This window comes from Miscanthus floridulus, chromosome 19, assembly GCF_019320115.1.
Source record: "Miscanthus floridulus cultivar M001 chromosome 19, ASM1932011v1, whole genome shotgun sequence".
In the NCBI taxonomy this organism is placed as follows: domain Eukaryota; kingdom Viridiplantae; phylum Streptophyta; class Magnoliopsida; order Poales; family Poaceae; genus Miscanthus; species Miscanthus floridulus.
Window position 1 is genome coordinate 98,052,145 of NC_089598.1, and position 19,629 is coordinate 98,071,773.

A 19,629-nucleotide genomic window follows, 5' to 3' on the forward strand; every position below is an offset into this window, starting at 1 on the left:
CAATTTTTCATGCCAATGTCTCTTGTTTTGCGAGACAACCTTTTTAAGCAATTTGCATAGCACTTTATTGAATGCTTCCGCTTGACCGTTAGCAGATGGGTTATAGCCAGTAGAGAAATGGTGCTTAATTTTGAATTTGGCACACATTTTCTCTATTTGCCGATTCTTAAAATTTGTTCCATTATCGGATATGATTCGAGCTGGAACCCCAAACCGATATATAAGGTTCGTCCTTATAAAATTTTCCACATTTTCTGCTTTAACCTCTTTTAGTGCTATGGCTTCCGCCCACTTAGAGAAGTAGTCGGTCGCGGCAAGGATAAACCTGTGCCCCTTAGAGGATGGGGGATTTATTGGCCCGACTACATCCATTCCCCACATTTCAAAGGGCCAAGACATGTTGGTTGGATGTAACGGTTCATGGGGTTGGTGTATAAAATTACCATGTATTTGACATTCATGGTATTTCTTTGCGAATTCCATAGAATCAACAAACATTGTAGGCCAATAATAACCCAAATGTTTTAATTGGTAATGGAGCTTTGGTCCAGATTGGTGCGCGCCGCATACTCCAGAGTGAACTTCTTTCAAAGCTTCAATTATTTCACCACCGGCAAGGCAACGTAGCAAAATGCCATCGCAAGAGCGTCGATAGAGTGTATCATTTATACACGTATAGTTAATTGACCTCTTTCGGATCCTAGACCTTTGACTAGAATCCAAGGGCAAATATCCATGGAGCAAATAATCCAGAAAAGGTGTTCTCCAATCACCCATCTCGATTTCACACGTATCTATAGTCATGGCCGAAGTAGATAATATATTCTCTTCCTCAGCAAGTACGGGAAGAACTCTTCGCTCCTCCACATGAACGTCCATAGTTTGACATGGATTTATTGACATGCTGGCAGCTAAGCTTGCCAATGCATCGGCTTTCTCATTTTGGCTTCTTACGACATGCTGAATTTTCAAATCAGCAAACCTAGTCATTAGTTCTTTTGCTTTCTTAAAATAAGGTACAAGCCCTTCTTTCTTTACTGTATATGTTCCCAACAATTGATTGACTATTAATTGGGAGTCTCCATATATAGAGAGTGTGTTTAAGCCCATATTGTGAGCTATCTCAAGCCCAATAATTAGCGCCTCATATTCAGCAGCATTATTTGAGACCGCCGAAGTGAGTGTGAAAGAATATGGGAATATCGCCTCATCAGGTGTGACAAATACAACTCCTGCACCTGCTCCCGACTTTCGGCAAGCGCCATCAAAATACATTTGCCACGTAGGATTAGATACCGTAGTGGTGAAGGCTTCCTCATCTGGTAGATCATCGTCGATGGGAAAGTCGTCAGGTATAGGATGTGCAGCTAGAAAATTAGCCAAAGCTTGACCTTTAACGGCTTTTTGTGGCACAAATACAATATCAAATTGTGAAAGGATCATCGCCCACTTGGCCAATCTACCTGATAATGTCATTTTACTTAAAATATGTCGGAGTGGATCAGCTCTCGATACGAGATGCACGGTGTGTTCTAACATGTAATGACGGAGTTTTTGAGCTGCAAATACAAGTGCTAGGCATATTTTTTCTATATCCGGATAGTTGCACTCTGCCCCCAGCAGGGTGCGGCTTAAGTAATATAGTGAGACCTCTTTCCCTTCATCATTGGTTTGTGCTAATAAAGCGCCTAATGAAGTTGGCATAGCTGCTGTATAGAGGATTAGTGGCCGCCCTTTAATTGGCGCGCACAACACAGGAGGGTTCGTTAAATATTTCTTTATATCATCAAAAGCATTTTGACATGCTTGATCCCATTGGAACGGGACTCCTTTCTTCATGAGCCGAGAGAAAGGCTTGCACCTCCCGGATAAATTTGAGATGAATCTCCTAATATACGCTAAATGGCCTTGGAGGCTCTTTAATTCGTGCAAGTTTGTTGGTCGAGGCATGTCGACAATTGTCTTTATTTTAGTAGGGTCGATCTCAACGCCATGTTTAGTGACCACGAAACCCAGGAATTTCCCTGAGGACACCCCGAAGGCACACTTCATAGGATTCATTTTCAATTTGTGCTTTCTAAGGCGTGTAAACACTTCTTCCAAGTGTTTTAAGTGATCTTTCTCGCGCTTAGACTTTACCACAATATCGTCTATATAGCACTCAACGATTTCATACAATAAGCCATCTAAAATAATGGCCATCGCCCGTTGATACGTGGCACCCGCATTTTTCAATCCAAAGGGCATGACTTTATAACAGAATATGCCTTTAGGTGTACGAAATGCTGTTAACTCTTCATCTTCTGGCGACATTTTTATTTGATTGTAGCCAGAAAAGCCATCCATGAAGGAGAATATTTCATACCCCATAGTGGCGTCAATAAGGATTTCAGAGATCGGAATTGGAAACTCATCTTTTGGACATGCTTTGTTTAAATCTCTAAAATCAACACACACACGTATCTTCCCATTTTTCTTTTTAACGGGTACAATACTAGACACCCATTTCGGGTATTTTACTTCTCGAATAAACCCGGCAGCAATGAGTTTATCGACCTCAGCTTCTATTTGCGGGAGAAGTTCAGGACGATATCTTCTTTGTCCTTGCTTCACCGGAGTGACATCCTTCCGGACGGCCAATTTATGTTCAGCCACCATTGGATCTAAACCTGGCATTTCTTCATAAGACCAAGCAAATATATCTTTATTTGCAGAAAGAAATTTATGGTATTCTTTCTTACTTTCTTTGGATAAACGTTTGCTAATGAAGATTGGACGGGGATCATCGTCCGTGCCAATATTAATTTCTTCCAACTCATCAGTAGTTGGTTGATTTCCGTCTTCCATTTGTGGAGAGGCTTCAGTAGCATCGAGAGGTTCAGTGGAAGTCATATTAACTTCATAGCCTAAACCATATTTCTCTTCTTTCAACACTTCATCTTGATGTAGAGCATTGAGTTGAGCCTGAGACAACAACTTTTCGAAAGGTGCGAGCTGCCCCCGGCCATCACATAAAGACGGGCCAGTAGATATATCATATCCCATCTGTTGCATAATGTAAAGAATTTTGTCGTCATATAAAGAGATAGGTAATGTTTGATCATCTTTATTTAACAAAGTAATTTGTGTAGACCCCTTTATTTTAACGTCTCTTTCACTTTGGGCTTGTTTAATGTTATATTGCACCAAAGGAGGTAAGGGAGTTGGAAATGAAGTACCTCTATTTTGAGAGGGCTTTTTATTTATGATGCGAAATATAGGATCGCCTTTCTTCCTTTGGTTATTTGGTATATACCGATATACCTTTTTGCTTGATGTAGTCTCGCCAACTTCTATCTTGGGGATATTTTCCTCTAATGGTAATGTTGGTTTCGGCTTTGAGACTTTATCAACATGCTCAAAATAGAACTTTGCGTCAGCATAGAAGGTTTCCGCCGTGGTAAATGGCTTCTTATCCGCAAAAATCCTTATTATATCTCCTGAAGGATCTTTGTACTTGATGCATTGATGGAGAGTAGATGGAATAACTTTATTTTCATGTAGCCATGGGCGTCCAATGAGAGCATTATATGAGGTTGCTGCATCAATCACATAAAACTTTACATATGTCGTGAAACTTTCAAACTTTAAAACTAGACATATGGTACCCAATGCTTCTTGGCCTGATTGATTGAAGCCATGGATGACAACATTCGAGTGACATAAATCTCCTTTGGAATATCCAATCTTTTTGAGAGTGCGCATGGGCAACAAGTTTATGGCTGAACCACCATCAATCATTATACGATTAATAGGAAGATCGTCAATTTCACCAAGCATGAAAAGGGGCCTGTTATGTTTTGTATTCCCTAATAACAGATCCTCATCACTGAAGGTAATACTTTGAGCTCGAGCTAATTTTACTTCTGCTTGTGAAACCTCAACCCTATAATCTTCAGGAAATGAAAGTGCGGTAATAAATGCTTTTCGTAAATCAGAAGAGAGACACAAAGCATCATACACAGACAACATTGCTGGTATTTTCTTCAAGTGCGAGATTACATCATATTTGACCGACACATTGGGAACATGGTCAGTTACATCACTCGGAGTTACATTTGGGGGATTTCTTTGTTGAGGAGATGGTCTAGGCAGTTGACGGCCTGATCTAAGCTGAACTTCATCAACTTCTAATGTCTCTTCTTCAGGGAAGTGAAGAGACTCGTCATCATCATCCTCAAACATTCCGATGGGGAAGGCATCGTACTTTTCGAGGGGGTCGGCCTCGCGCTTCTTAATATTTTGGTAGAAGCGCGGGCCTTCGCCCTTTTCCATCATTCGTCGTAGAGCAAATCGCCTTGAGAGTTGCTGTCGACGCTCTCCGGATCTTTGGGAACTTGATGGTCCTCCTTTTGGGGAGTGGATCCATCGAAGGAAAGTCTTGCCTTCATGCTGGCACTCAGCTTGCTGTTTTGGATATCCTGAGAAAGACACATTAACATGTTCAGGTTTTGATATCATATATTGATCATAACTTGGCCCTATTTTTGGAGCTGCACGACTCACCAAATCATTTTGAAAGGTGGCGACATTTGACGTTGCCGTTTTCTTCCCTTTCGTCATGTCTTTCTGTTGATCAGCATCTAAGGTGCCTTCATCTATGAGCTTTTGTATTAAGTTCTTGACCACAAAGCAATCTTTCAGTGTATGGCCTAGGATGCGATGGTAGTGGTAGAAATTAGGATCATCAAATTTAGAAGCTTCCTCGGGCCTCTTTGGTTTAGGGAGCTCAATGAGTCCTAATTCCCTCAATCCCATGAACAGATCATCCACTTCTTCAACAGGGAAGGAATATTTCTGATTTTGTCGCTCACTAAGAGTTGGTCTCCTAGGAGCGGGTGCACCTTCTTTGTTTGGCATTCTTGTGGACGTACCCCCAGGTTGGAACTTTCGGGGTGCCATTGTTGCCTCCATAGCTTGCACTTGTTTTGGCTTGGAGGAGGTGGGCTTATCTCGTGGGTTACTTTTGTCCAACGGTGCTTTATTGAATGTCCTTGGCGGACGAGACAGGTGATGCATATAATTTTCTATGTCTGTAGCCTTTGAAGACAACTCTTCAAAAGTTATTGGCCTCACACCTTGCAGGTGAATGGCCATGTCTGGACTCAAGTTGTTCATACACATACGAACCGCTTCGGGTTCGGTGATTGGCTGTGGGCAGTGGAGGCTTAAATTCCTCCATCTATTTATGAAGTCCGCAGCCTTCTCATTTGGCCTTTGCATAGTTTGAGTGAGCTCAGTTATTCCCACCATCCTTTGAGTGCTATAAAAGCGCTCTAAGAAGGCGTCCTGCATTTGTTCCCATGTGCGGACTGAGCCTGGTGCCAACTTGCTATACCATGTGAAAGCTGGACCTGATAATGTTTGCACAAACTGACGTAGGAGGAGAGCTCCATTATGCGCTGTATCTTGGCACGCGGCGAGGAAATGAGCCACATGTTCATGTGGTGACCCAGTCCCATTGAACTTGCTGAATTGCGGCTGGCGATAATTGCTTGGAAATGGTATCATATCTACTTCCGGCGGATAGGGCTTGACATACCCAGGGCGCATGGAGTAATGAGTTTGCATATATTGCGCTTTCACGCCCTCGGAAATCATCCTTTGTATGCTTTCAAGGGTAATTTCAGGTTGAGGGTGGCGATGAGGACCATCCTGATTTGCCGAAGGATGAGGAGGAGGATCATTCTGACTGGTCGATGCATTGGCCCCATTTGTATTATTTCTGGCGTTGGTCACCTGCTCGCGGAGTGCGGCCAACTCTTCTTCTTTTTGCTGCAATGCAGCCATCATTTGATTCATTTGCTCTTGCACGGATTGTCCATCATTGGTGGCAAGGACTTGTTCAGCCTCGCTAGGCTCACTCTCATTATGCGAAGAGTGTGAACCGATATCACTTGGGGCTTGTGGATCTTCCCCGTTTGGTGGGTTTGGATCAGTTGAGCCTGCAGTATCCAATAATTCATTTTCAATATTAGAATGATCATTAAATAGGGGATTATAAGACCCTACATAGATCGCATGATTTTGTAAATTACCAGAACTTGTTTGGCTTCGAGTCACCGGACGATGACCCAATGGAATTTGGTTGCGAGGCTTCTTCCTTTTAAAGTGGGTTGAAGCTGAAGAAGCATCGCTTGTGTTGCAATCCTCTTCCTCAACACCCACCGGCATAGACGAAAATACCTCGAAACGATTACTCACAACCCTTTTATGAGGGGGTTGATAAGGCGTTGTTGTCGCACTCCTCAATCTCGGAGCGATTATCCTGATCTCATTTTGGGTGTCGCCAGTGGGTGTTGAAGATGTTTCCCCTTGCACCCTGCTAGAGGTAGAGTTTGTCGGGATTGCTAGCTCTCTTTCTTTTAAGCTAGCACGCTTTGCACGTACATTTGCAGCTTGCTTTGCATATTTCTTTCGCCGTGAGTCCTTCTTTATGAACTCTTGGTACTCAGGTGATTTGGCTAGAGTCTCAGCACGACGCATGATCTCACCCTCAATATTATCCGAGGATGCAGATACTCCAGGTAACAATTTCCTTAAATCTTGGCATATAGTTCTTTCTATGGACGCTTGGAAAGCTTGCCTTGCAGCATTTCGGATCCTGTGATACTCCCTTTTTTGTTGGGCTAGGAGTGAATCACAAACGTGAGCCCTTTGTGCATCGGTCATTGAGTCAAGTTCATTGGAGAAGTCATCCCATGATTTAAGGATGTTGTGTTGCTCTTGGCGGTGTCGCTTTGGGGACACAGAAGCTTGTGCAGAAGGTCGTGATAGCGCCACCTCTGATGATATGGGATCAGAGAGTGTTGCAGCAGGATCCACATATCCTCTCTTTATATCATTAAGGGAGAGGTGAATCCCCTGCCACCGAAGCTCATGCTTTGGCTGATCATAGCTGGGATTGCAGACCATGGTGGGAATGAATTCCGGGGCCTCGGCCCGGAGTCGGCTCTTGGTCGATGAGTCACTCTCGGATGATGATGTAGACTCTACCATCATTATTTCCACCCTATCTTTAGGATTGCTTCTATCGTCATCACTTGTACTAGCATGGAAACCATGGTTGCGTAGCAACTGCTTATGGAGTTTTTGCTTTTCTTCGGTACCTTCCTTTTCAGAGAAAGCTTGACTCATAGCATGAGAAAAGGCTTCATTCCACATCCAGTTCTTTCGCTTTGCAACACCTGGGCAAGCTGGGCAAGCTGGGCAAGTGTGGATTCTTTTTGTCTGTTGATTCTCGATAAAACACAACTGTACGTGTTGATCTTCTATGTCTTCAATGTCACCCGAAGAGTCAGAGCTAGGGTTAGGAGACTGCACGAAATGAAGATTACAACCATACTCATTCTGCAACATCTCTCCGATCATGTATGGCACGACAACATCGGTGGATGCATATTTGATTTGGTCGTCTGTCAGAAGCTCATTGTCCCACTCTTTATAACGGAGTGCAGTACCCTTTCCTTCCACAGACACGCCCAACAACACTTGTGCGAGAGTCGCAAGGCTTGGCACATTGTCCCAATGCTTGCCTGGTATTATAAATGGCACCATGGCTTGCAGCTCTATCTTGTTAGAAAGTTCAACTTGGTGACCTTCCCGTAGCCGATCCAGGTCATTAGCGATTGCAACGCCAACGAAAACATGGTTTTCGTCCGCAAGGAAACTTTTGAGATCATCGGGGATGATGCCGGCGTGGCCGACCTTGAAAAGAAGACACTTCTTGCCAACACATATCTGAATAAGGGCTATTTTCTTGCGGTCCCACTCAAACCACTCGGTATCTAAGCCAACTATGAGGGCCTTAGACTCCTTACTACGGACATCTCGCAGGAAGTGCTCCACCGTTGTGGTTGAGGATGTGACCGTGACCAGGATTTCATTACCACCAACCATGAACATCTTTTCTTGGTCCATGGAGTGAGAGGGGTTGTTGTCAAGATTGGATGACAAATTATTTTTTATTACCCCGGCCTTTCCTTTGCTAATAGAAGCCTTTTCCTTGTTGCTAGGCTGTGGGTTTTGAGGAGAATCCCGCAGCACTATCCCCCTACTTGGAGGTGGAATATTTGTGGTAGGTGCGATCTTTGTTGGAGCTGCCCCCAGTATGCCTGGAGCAAGCTTGGGTGGACAAGCCCCCAACTTGTTAATAGTTGGTGGCGTTGGTGTTGTCATTCCCCCTTTTGCTTTTGCAGTTGATGAGGAGGATGCCATCAGTGAAGTCGACTTGGCAGGCGACGCCCTCTTGGTGCAGACAGGCCACTCCCCAAGTGTGGCGGGGCGGAAGCTCCGCGCCACCTTGGAGCTTGAGGGTTTGGATGAGCTAGCAGCCACAACATTGGTAGGTGCAGCCTTGTTGACAGGTGCGGCCTTGCGCCAGTTGGTGGCACGTTCATTAGAGGCCATCCTTGCCTTGGCAGCAACTCTCCTTGCCCGTCGCTTAGCATCTTTGGACGTTACAGGAGTGAAGCCCTCCTCGGGCTTGGAGTCAACTTCTTGGTCTTGAGCAACCACAGCTGGAGAGGCAGCTGTGGTGTCGAGCGAACTTGCGTTGTTGGAGACAGCAGGACCCATGGGCACATCGACCCAAAGGGAGCCAATGCGGATGGTGACGAACTCTTGCACACGTCCAGCCATACCTTCATATATAAGAAAACCATATATGAGTCTTCTTGAATGCAAATATCTATGCATAAAACTTCATTTGACATTTTAGGTCAAAGCCATATGATGCAAACATGATGGAACTCAAAGATGAGGTGAGAAGTAGGTCCCACCAGGCGTGCCAGAATCTGATGGCGGGAAAACGGGCGGCTAACGACCCGCCTCCACGTCAGCAGAGACAAATTTAATTTTGGTGAATTTAGACGGGACAAATATAAAAGAACAGGTAATGCGAGTCCATACTTCCATAATTCTTATATTTTCATAAAAATTATGTTAATTACATCTCCGAAGAGAAAACCCCTGATTAAGAGTTCCAACATGATTACATGATGAATAAAGATTACATCATATGGCTTCCTATTACAAACTACAAAAGAAAACAAATTCTTCAGTCTTGTAGTTGCCGATGGATGAATATGAATTTCTCGATGAGCTACTTCACTTTTTTTAATATATGAGTGGCGGATAGCTTGTTTGGGTCTTTTAGTTGAGTACGCATGTATTTAACTCATGCGTATTTTGAGTGTATATCATGTTATTTATTTGGACCATGACATAAGGCTAGGTCTTAATTACTAACCCGGCATATGATTTCTGCTTAGTTGATTGGACATAGATGCCTTGCATGCATTTTGACATATGCTAATGTCGACGGAGGGACATTAATTTACTTGGTTCATTATTATATCACGTATACATGGACGTGATTTATCTTAGAGACTAAATTTGATATAGTCCCGTGCGAGACCATGGATTAACATATTTTGACATATACGATGCACTCATCATATATATGGTGCGATATTTCATTTGGGCTTAAGCTAGGACGACGTTTATTTTACTATGGCCGAGGTTGCGTCACCGGCCTCGGCCAGGGTCTATGTAATTATATATATTATTTCATCAAGGTCAGCGTGCGTACTAATAGCATGGTGTTTGACCGTGGATCAGCACGTGCAATCTCATTTATTTAAATTTGATTTGGTTTGGTTTTTGATTTATCAGCTAATTAGGCACAATCATATATGAATGTTGTCTAACTGAGATGCAATATTTGACGTGCCCATATGGTGCACGGTATTTATAGAGAGTCTATGCTTGGCATGTATGACTGGTTTCGGGAAACTATGACAAATATTATTTATTTTAGCCAGAACGCCGCAGCCAGTTAATTAGCATCTGGGTGATGGACGTGGCATGGACGCATGGGATTTGGCATGGAAGGACTAATTTTATTTGATTCATTTTTGTGACACAGCAGGATCTAGGTTCAAGGATGAAGACCACCTAAGCACATAAGGGGATATTAATTCATTTATTAACTTTGGATAGTACGGCGACTATTAGGATGACGATCATTTGATTTTAATTTATTTTATCTTTACAAATTTATCAGGTATATGAATCAGCTTGGCACTTTTCTGTTCATGTGGCTTGCGCTATGGTTTGATGCCGAGACTTGCTAGCGGCGTGCAGATGTATGGACTAAATATGCAATGCATGGCTGGATCGATATATAGGTATATGTGCACATATATATATATGCTGGCTAGTCAATCGATGACGCACTCCAGGCACATGCAAGCTAGTTAGTTCACAAAGTATGGCTGTTCTAATATACATCACATGTACATGTAGACGCTGGTTAGCTACTTATGCAATGCAAAGAAGACAACTGTCTAGAGGACTGCATATACACATATACTGCATATGGGCAGCGCTTTGCATGGAGTTTGCATCTATCTCTGTGTCTTTCCGAGCAAAGGTTCCTGTTGATTTGAACCCATGCACAGATTGACTGCAGAAGATGAAGATCTTTGCATGTTTGAGGTTTTAGCTCTTGTTCTAGAGAACAATGCTCTTCCCTGTCCGGTTTGCACGACAAATCCGGCATGGGGTCTTGAGACATCTCATAGCAACTTGCCCGATGGAGCCAAGCCGCATCTGAGGTCTTGATCTTGGAGACGATAGCTCTTGTTCACGAGAACAAGGCTCTTCCCTATCCAGTTTGCATAACAAATCTGGCTTGGGGCCTTGGATCATCTCATGGCAACTTGCTCAAGAGAGCAAGGTTGCGCACGAGGTCTTGATCATGGTGTTGATGAAGTTGTTGCCGGACGCCGCCGTGGAGCCGTGAAGATGAAGACGTGGAAGAGGATCAGCAGAACGCCATGAAACGCCGCTCACCTTCTTCGGGATGCCGGCGGACGGACGACGCAGCGGCTTCTTGCGAGGGGCCGACGGACGGACGTAGCAGCTTCTTGCGAAGGGGCCGCTGATGTGTGCTTCGACGACGCCGGAGGGCAGCAGCACAACGGTGAACTTCCGGCGGGCGGTTAGCGCAGCCTGACGGCACTATGTGTTGAGTGATGCAGCGAGGCAGCCTGGAGGCGATATGCAGATGGAGCGGGGGCAGCCTGGAGGCGATATGCAGATGGAGCCGGGCTTCTCTCTACTACTGGCCATGTATTTATAGGCCTAAAGCAAGAGCAGTTCCGTGGTGTTTTGGCGCTCTTTCCTTTGATTAACCGGTGCCGGCGCCAAAGTTTGAATCAACGGGAGCGAAGATCGTGCAGTCGTGCGCGAGCGGTGTCGACCAGACGCAGCCCTGTTTGAACGTGTAAGGCGCGCAACTGTGAACTCTTGAACCCCTTGCCTGACAACTGGTTTTTTGGGCCGTTTATTTATTCTTTAATCAAAGTAATTATGGAGAACGTACAGTCGACATCTTCTTGTGTGGGCTGGGCCGCATGCACGTACGTGTGTTACGTATATGTGCTGGCTAGCTAGCTTGTCAATTGTGTACAGATACGTATCGTATATACACACGTACGCTCATGGCCATAATTTAATTAACCCAACGTGTGTGCGTGTCCAAACGCATTTGCTTCTATATATATGTTTTTATTTCCTTGGAATGTAGATAAACAATATACATCTCTCCTCCTTTTGTGAATGAACAATATATGGTATACAAATATATACGACGGGTATATATTTGCATAGGCTTTCATCTTTGTCATGCGTCTCTTTTAGATATATTAATTTCATTCTTTTCAATTATGTTTTATTTTATGATTTCTGTATATGGCATATAACCATCTGAATTATTTATTATTTTATCTCTCATGGCATAAATATTCACATGTATTTAGGTAGGCCAAAATTTGTGCCAACATTTGTACAAAGCTCTCTACCGATTCATCATTACGCTGTCTTAATTTTACTAAATCGGTAAGCTTCTTTTCATGGATTCCAGCAAAGAAATACTTATGGAACTGTTTTTCTAGATCAACCCAAGTAATAATAGAATTTGGTGGTAATGAAATGAACCATGTAAATGCTGATCCAGACAAAGATGATGAAAATAAACGAACTCTTAATTCATCTCTGTTAGCTGCCTCTCCACATTGAATAATGAAGCGATTGACATGTTCCATTGTTGATGTATCATCTTGCCCAGAGAATTTAGTGAAATCCGGTACCTTGTACCGATTTGGGAGAGGAATTAAATCGTATGCAGGAGGGTATGGAGTTCGATAAGAATAAGTATTGACCTTGGGCTTTATCCCAAACTGATCCTTCACAATTTCTGCTATCTTATCGGCCCAAAAAGCATCAGCCTCCTGCTGACGAACTGGTTGAATTTCTACAGGAGGTGCCTGCTGACATCCCTCTACATATCTTTGTAGCCCACGATCTCCAGCAATCGGCATATTTGCCGTTACTTGTGGTCCATTAGCCTGTTGGAAAGGATTCATCGGCTGGGCTGCCGATGTTTGATTCTGGAAACCAGCTTGCATATGACCTTGTTGAATCCCTGCAACCTGCTGATTTCGCTGAACTGTATGTTGAACAGGTAACTGTCCTGACCAATCATTATTAGAACTCATCGGTACAAAACTTACCGATGGCTGGTAATTTGCTGATATTGTTGGATAATTATAACCGGTTTGAGGCATGAACTGGACCCCAGTTTGACTCATAGCAGGGCTTTCTGCTGCATCGGCAGCACGCTCGCCGATGGACTTGAATTGAATGTTTGAATCATAGGCATCTGGAAACCTCCTAGAGTTGGTTGTACAGAAGTAGTTGCGGCATATTGAGGCACTTGAGCCATCGGCGAAACGGCCGATGATATAGGCGCTCTTCCTGCTGCATCCAATACTTGAGGTAATCTAGGATTGAAAGCAGATGACTCTGGAGGCATGCCATATCCCCACCAATTAGTAGGAATCTGGTTATTCTGAGACACAGGGCCTGACATAGCTGATGCCGATAGATCTGTATTAAGCTGAACTCGCCCTCCTGGTAACACCTGATCTGATTGTATCGGTGTAGATTGAATATTAGGTGAGCCTGCCAATATTGGAGGGGAAGTAACTTCTGTACCCACAACGGCCGAAGGAGCCGATGGAGTTTTGACAGATGCCGGCTCTGGTTGATGATAGGCAGGCCCAACGTAATGTGGTGCCGCTTGTCCTTCTTTGAGAGTTCGAACCACAGCATTATGAACAGTATTGGACAGCACATTGGAATGATTAATCAAAGCATGATTTACTGCAGAATTAACCATCTCTTGAAGTTTACCAGGATTGGAGTCAAAGGTAACCTGCCGAGGCAACGGCAAATCTTGCTTCTGGATGACTTGTCCACTCTTGTTCAAGCTAAACGATCTCAGACAAAGCTGCTTGTATTCTTCTACAGCCTTTTCCATAGCCTGCCTCTGTTCTTCCTTGAGATCTTCTTCTGATACTGCGATAATGTTCCCTGGATCGATCTCGGAATTGAACATATTGATTGATTTGTCCCACCAGGCGTGCCAAAAGATGTGTTGATGCAAAAGTGATCTGCAAACACAAAGGGCTAATACCCGAATCGATATCCAAAGCGTGCCAGTCGATTTGACCTGCTAATCGACAAGGATGAAGATACGAACACTTTGGTCCTGACAACAGCGATACGCCCGGAAGTCACGGCCAAGAGGTGCTCACGCGGAACTCGAGAATCGCCGAAGGTCGCACTGAAGCGATGCAGCTCGCCGAATCAATGAGAACTCGTAAAAAGAAAAAATATGCAAATTGACGAAGTCGCCGAAAAGTAAGTAGATGCAAATAGGAGTAAAAGTTGGTTTTGATATTGATTGATATTGTCTATTACATTGCCCCTTACTCCATATTTATACCCTGATCTAAAGAGACACAACCAAACACAACTAGGACACCAATCCTATATCTAAGGAAACACGTGACTCTTACACGAATCATAACCTAACAAATACAGAAAAGGAAATCAACTCCTATCTATTTCCCTGTCCGCCTCAATTACGATGGAAATCTCACTGTCCTCCTTCCCATCGGCATACTCCCTGCTTCATCGGCAGTAGTCTTCAAGTCTTCCTTCATCGGCATACTCCCTGTTTCATCGGCAGTAGTCTTCAAGTCTTCCTTCATCGGCATCGACAATAACTCCTCCAACCTCATCGGCAACGCCCGAGTCCAAATCAACCTTTCCATCGATCATCACCAGCTATCGGCAACCATTTTTACAAACTGGCTTTCATTGGCTATCAAAGTATTCAATAACTTTCCCCTTGCCGATTAGTCCACTCCGATTATTTTGACACGTGCAAAAAACGGTGTCAACATATACGTATACGTGCATGTTGTGAGCGTCTACGTTGTACTGTATAATTTAAAAAATGGTTTAAGCATGAGAGGTTTTGGGACACGTTGAGCTAGCTAGCTACGGATAGTAAGCGTGATGTCGCCATGACATAGCATGCCTCTACTTAATCCTGAAGTATCGCCGCTAGCTAGAATGCTACTCCCGGGGAGTAATACGATTCTACTTATAGTTATTGTTGTACTGCTCATGAACTTGGAAACAAAGCCATTTTAAGTCGGCTATTAGCCATTGCCTTGGTTAACGAGAGGAAAAAATAGAAGAAAAAAAGAGTAAACTAATAGGCCCAATAGTATATATGGTCTATGTCTAACCATAAACTTTACGTATGTGTATATGAACTTATCCCTTCTCTCTTTCAATCGCCAAACCCTAACCACCCTATACTCGACGACGGCTCCTCACATACCTCCTCCAATCCTACCAGTGGTGGCTCATGCCCTCCCTACTCCAATTATATTGGTATAACTCCACAATGATGTTTTTTCTTATTATAAAAAAAATTCGATCCGCAGGGAGTATGACAGCTCCAGAAAATCCCTGGCACCCGTGAATACTGAGCTGGCCTTTGACCTGCCTCTGCCTAGCGAAACGTACCCTGTGGGGCTCGAACCTGGGTCGCCAGGGTGCAACGCGGCGCTGCTAGCCAGTCGGTTGAGGGTTCGCTCGAATGTTTCTTTTTCTTATTATAGCTGCTATAGTTTCAAACCCTTTTGAAGTGAGAACAGGAACCTTGGCATCTTGGCGCGGGCCAATGAATTCATTCAGGCAGTAGCAAGCCGGGAGATGCAAGGAAACCTTTTGTCGAGCATCTATATGTGCTTCTTTGTTGGTCGGATCCAAACAATAAACCTGCCAATTACTATCTATATCTTCATTATTGTTCCTCTGTCCATTTGCATTTCGTGAAGAAATTACCAGAATCGATAGCAGTCTCTCTCGTCTGCTTCTAGCTACCTACCTGTAATAGCCATGGTTGGTTCAAAGCTCCATTCCTCCCGTGCCCTTTAGAGGAGTCGGCTATGCCAGTTCAGTACAAGCTGGCTTTCTTTGACAGCTTGTTAGTGCCTTACCATTCATGAATTGGGACATTTATTCTTCATTAATTAATTATAGATGTGATGAAATCACGCAATCCTTAGCTTTAATTTGGAGTAGTAACATTGTATTACAGGTAGTCGTGTACTATTTGGTTATGGTTTGTAGATATAATAATAAGCCAGATTATTATTTGAGTTTATGCTTTCGGATTGATTGTGATGAGGACATCGCCACGCTGGACACACCGACGCCATGGTCTTCCCCAAGTTGCAATTCGTTTCCAACTCAGCTGCCACGTCGTCCTCGGATTCAGCAGACACGTCGTTACTGTTTCGGTCATAACTTTCTCATACGACATCGAAACGGGCCATTCTTGGATGCGTTGGAAAGGGGACGACGATGCCGTCGTTTTGGATCTGGTCCCAGCTCCAGAAGGTCCGTGGATCATTCTGTGTGACCACGGCAAGGTGCTGCGTCACCTATTTGGGCCAACTTGGCCATGTATCGTGTCGGGCCTTAAGCCCAAGTTGTGGGCGCCCAACCCCTGGCCATCCCCAACCCTAGGTCGAGTCTTAGACTATAAACACAGTCGCCGCCGCTGCTACACAATTGGGTTTTGTTTAGAGTTTAGTTTTCCCTCGAGAAACTGAATCGTTCATTGTAACTGTGGTGACAAATCCTTTTACAGTGATCCAGGGCCCCCGTTCTTGATCTCCTCCACTGTGTCGATTAGTCCTTTGGAACCGAGTTCTTGAACCCTCTATTGATATTCGCGTCATTCATATTTGCAATTTCAGATTGCGTGTTTTACCTTCTTGCTTGTGCTCTTCGATTCGCTTGCAGGAAAAGCCTTCTTGGCGAGGTCACTCAAGTTGTGCTTGGTTGATAACCAACGGAGCGGTGGTGTAACGGTTGCAGGGTTCGAATCGTGTCTGATTTGAAGCCGGATCGCCAACGTCGAGATCTCCACAAATCGAACTTACCGGCTACCTCTCGGAAGATCGGGCCTGTACTTATCAATTGGTATCAGATATTTCAGGTTTACCGCGAGGTATAATCTCGTTTGCCTTAGATTCATATTTGTTCATTCCCTAGAGTCCACAAAAAGCCCAAAAATATTTCAATTTCCGCTGTCCTATCGCCCTTTGTGCCTTTGCAATTTCGTTTCAGATTCGTGTTGTTGAGTTTTTTTGTGCAGCTTCTTGACACCATTTGGACCCAACCCAAACTAGGCTTTGCCCTGTTTGGTTTCATCAAAATTGCCAAAAAAATTCGGGAAAATATAGAAAAAAAATTGTCAAAGTTTTTGCATGCTTTTCAGAGAACGTGCTGAATTTCTGTAGACCACATCCCACCTCAGTTGTAGGTGCCAATTTTTGTGGTTGCATCTTTTGTGGTCCTTGTTCAGAGAAAAGTATAAAAAAAATAGTAAAAAAAAAGTTTGTTTCCTACTAGTGCCTTTTGGGAAAATCCGGGAAAAATTCAGGAAAAAGGAGAAATCCGGGCTATTTGCTTGTTCTGTGAGTTCTTTCGATCGTTCTTTGTTTTCACCTTGTTGCGCTTCGTCTCGACACGTCTTAGCCAGCAACTGTGATTTGTACTTTGGATCCAGATTGAACAATCGCTACTCTGCACTCGTTAATTGCTAATCCTTGCTGTCATATTGTGTGCCTACCCATAGCTCCACATATTCTTCTGTCAGCACAGGTTCATCTTGCAACTGTTACCCACGCTCAACAACAGATTGCTTCGCCACTTTGGTTTTGCTCCTGTTTGGCGTTGGTAAGAATACAGGCAAGACGGTGGTAAGCCGCTTGTGATTTTGCATTCCACTTTCACCACCATCACCACCACTTGTTTCCTTTTAGTTGATAGGGATAATACTTTGGTGTTGTCTTTTTCTATCTTCTAACCATGGCAGGAACTCCGACGGACTTCAATGAGTGCGTGTCCAAGGGCGAGCTTGCAACGTTCATGACTGAACAACGCAATCTTATGACCGAGCTGACGCGCAACGTGAACAATCTGGTCACCCGCATTGAACAGCTTGAGCAACGCCCTCCACCTTATCGTGCTGATGATGAAGATGCTGGTGATGAAGATGCGTATGCTGACGGTGGTGCCCGTCGCCGCCTCAACTTCAATCGTCGCGGTATGGCAGGTAATAATCATGGTAATAATGATCCTTTTGCTAAAATTAAATTTAGTCTACCACCTTTTGCTGGTAATGTTGATCCAGAGGCATATTTAGATTGGGAGCTTGCTGTTCAACAAAAATTTGATTCTCATAATGTTCCTGCTGAGCATAGAGTTAGACTTGCTACCAGTGAGTTTACTAATTTTGCTTTGTTCTGGTGGAGTGATCTTTGCAATGCCAATAATGCTGCTGCTGTGCCTCAAACTTGGAATGTTTTAAAGCAACGTATGAAATCTCGTTTTGTTCCTCCTTATTACCAACGTGATTTACGTTTGAAACTACAAACTTTAAAACAAGGTGATAAAGGAGTAGAAGCATACTATCAAGAATTGCTTATTGGTTTAGCACGTTGTAGTATAAATGAAGATGATGATGATGCTAGTGCTAGATTTTTTGGTGGTTTAAACCATGATATACAGAACATACTTGATTACAAAGAATGGCGCAATTTTTCCCAATTGTATCATCTTGCTATTAAGGCCGAACGAGAAGTACAGGGACGCAAACAACACCAGCCTCTCAGGTCTAACAATGGGAGGAATTTTCAGTAGCATTCCGAGCCGGAGACGCCCAAGCTTCCTGTTGCACTACAGCCATCTACACCTCCATTTTCTTCCGGGGTAAGTAAATTGTCTAATGTGCAGTTTCCACAGCTGAAGAAAGGTGGCACTCCGGGTGCTTCTACTAGCTCCTCCTCGTCCAGCTCTAAAATCATTTGCCACCGATGCAAAGGCATGGGACATGTCATGAAGGAATGCCCCAGTCGTCGCGCTTTCATTGCTACCGAGGATGGATATGTAAGTGCTAGTGATGTTGAAGATGATTTAGCCCTTGCTGCTAACATTGATGCAGATCCCATCGAGGACGATCATGACAAGGAGGCCATCACCATTGACTCTGTGGCTGCTGCCGCGGACTACCCTAGCCTTCTTGTGCAGCGTGTGTTGAGTACACGTGTGGGTCATGAAGACGAGATGAAGATCCAACGCCACAATTTATTCCACATGTATCTCATTGTGCAGGGTTGTCGTGTTCTCACTATCATTGATAGCGGGAGTTGCAACAACTTGGTGAGTTCAGATTTGGTTGACAAGCTTGGCTTGACCACACGACAACATTCGTATCCATATAAACTTCAATGGTTCAATAATAGTGGTAAGACTAAGGTAACTAAATCAGCACGCATTAGCTTTTTCACAGGCTCTTATCATGATACTGCTGATTTTGATGTTGTCCCTATGCAAGCTTGTTCCATTTTGTTAGGTCGCCCATGGGAATTTGATAATGATGCCTTACACCATGGTAGAACTAATACATACACTATCATACATAAGGACAAGAAAATTACATTGCTGCCTTTGTCTCCTACGGATATTATTAAACATGCTAATGAGATCAAAAATAAACCTCCAACAGACATTGCTAAAAATAATGGGATTAAGTTAAAAGGAGGTGCTTTTCTTGCTACAACTCCTGCTACTGCTGAGTTATGTGATAATCCTGATGCACCATGTTATACTATGTTTTGTCAACCTTTTATGTCTGGTGCATTGCCTGCTGTCACTAACCTTTTGCAGGAGTTCGCTGATGATGGGATGGAGTCGAGGACGACTCCAATTCTACAAGGAGGGGATAATGAGGACATCGTCAAGATGGAGTCGAGGACGACTCCAATTCGAGAAGGGGAGGATGATGAGGACATCGCCACGCTGGACACACCGACGCCATGGTCTTCCCCAAGTTGCAATTCGTTTCCAACTCAGCTGCCACGTCGTCCTCGGATTCAGCAGACACGTCGTTACTGTTTCAGTCATAACTTCCTCATACGACATCGAAACGGGCCATTCTTGGATGCGTTGGAAAGGGGACGACGATGCCGTCGTTTTGGATCTGGTCCCAGCTCTAGAAGGTCCGTGGATCATTCTGTGTGACCACGGCAAGGTGCTGCGTCACCTATTTGGGCCAACTTGGCCATGTATCGTGTCGGGCCTTAAGCC

The 19,629-nt window shown here is 44.0% G+C and overlaps 1 protein-coding gene across 1 annotated transcript; it reads right to left on the bottom strand.

The window, feature by feature from the left end:
- Window positions 1-700: 700 nt before the first annotated feature.
- On the bottom strand, window positions 701-4,314 carry LOC136526453 (uncharacterized). The gene is made up of 4 exons (XM_066519117.1): window positions 3,304-4,314; window positions 2,280-3,045; window positions 1,297-1,463; window positions 701-712 (listed from the first exon to the last, which is right to left on the bottom strand). Exons 1-4 carry the CDS (start codon window positions 4,312-4,314, stop codon window positions 701-703), a joined length of 1,956 nt encoding a protein of 651 aa, XP_066375214.1.
- Between the last annotated feature and the right edge of the window lie 15,315 nt (window positions 4,315-19,629).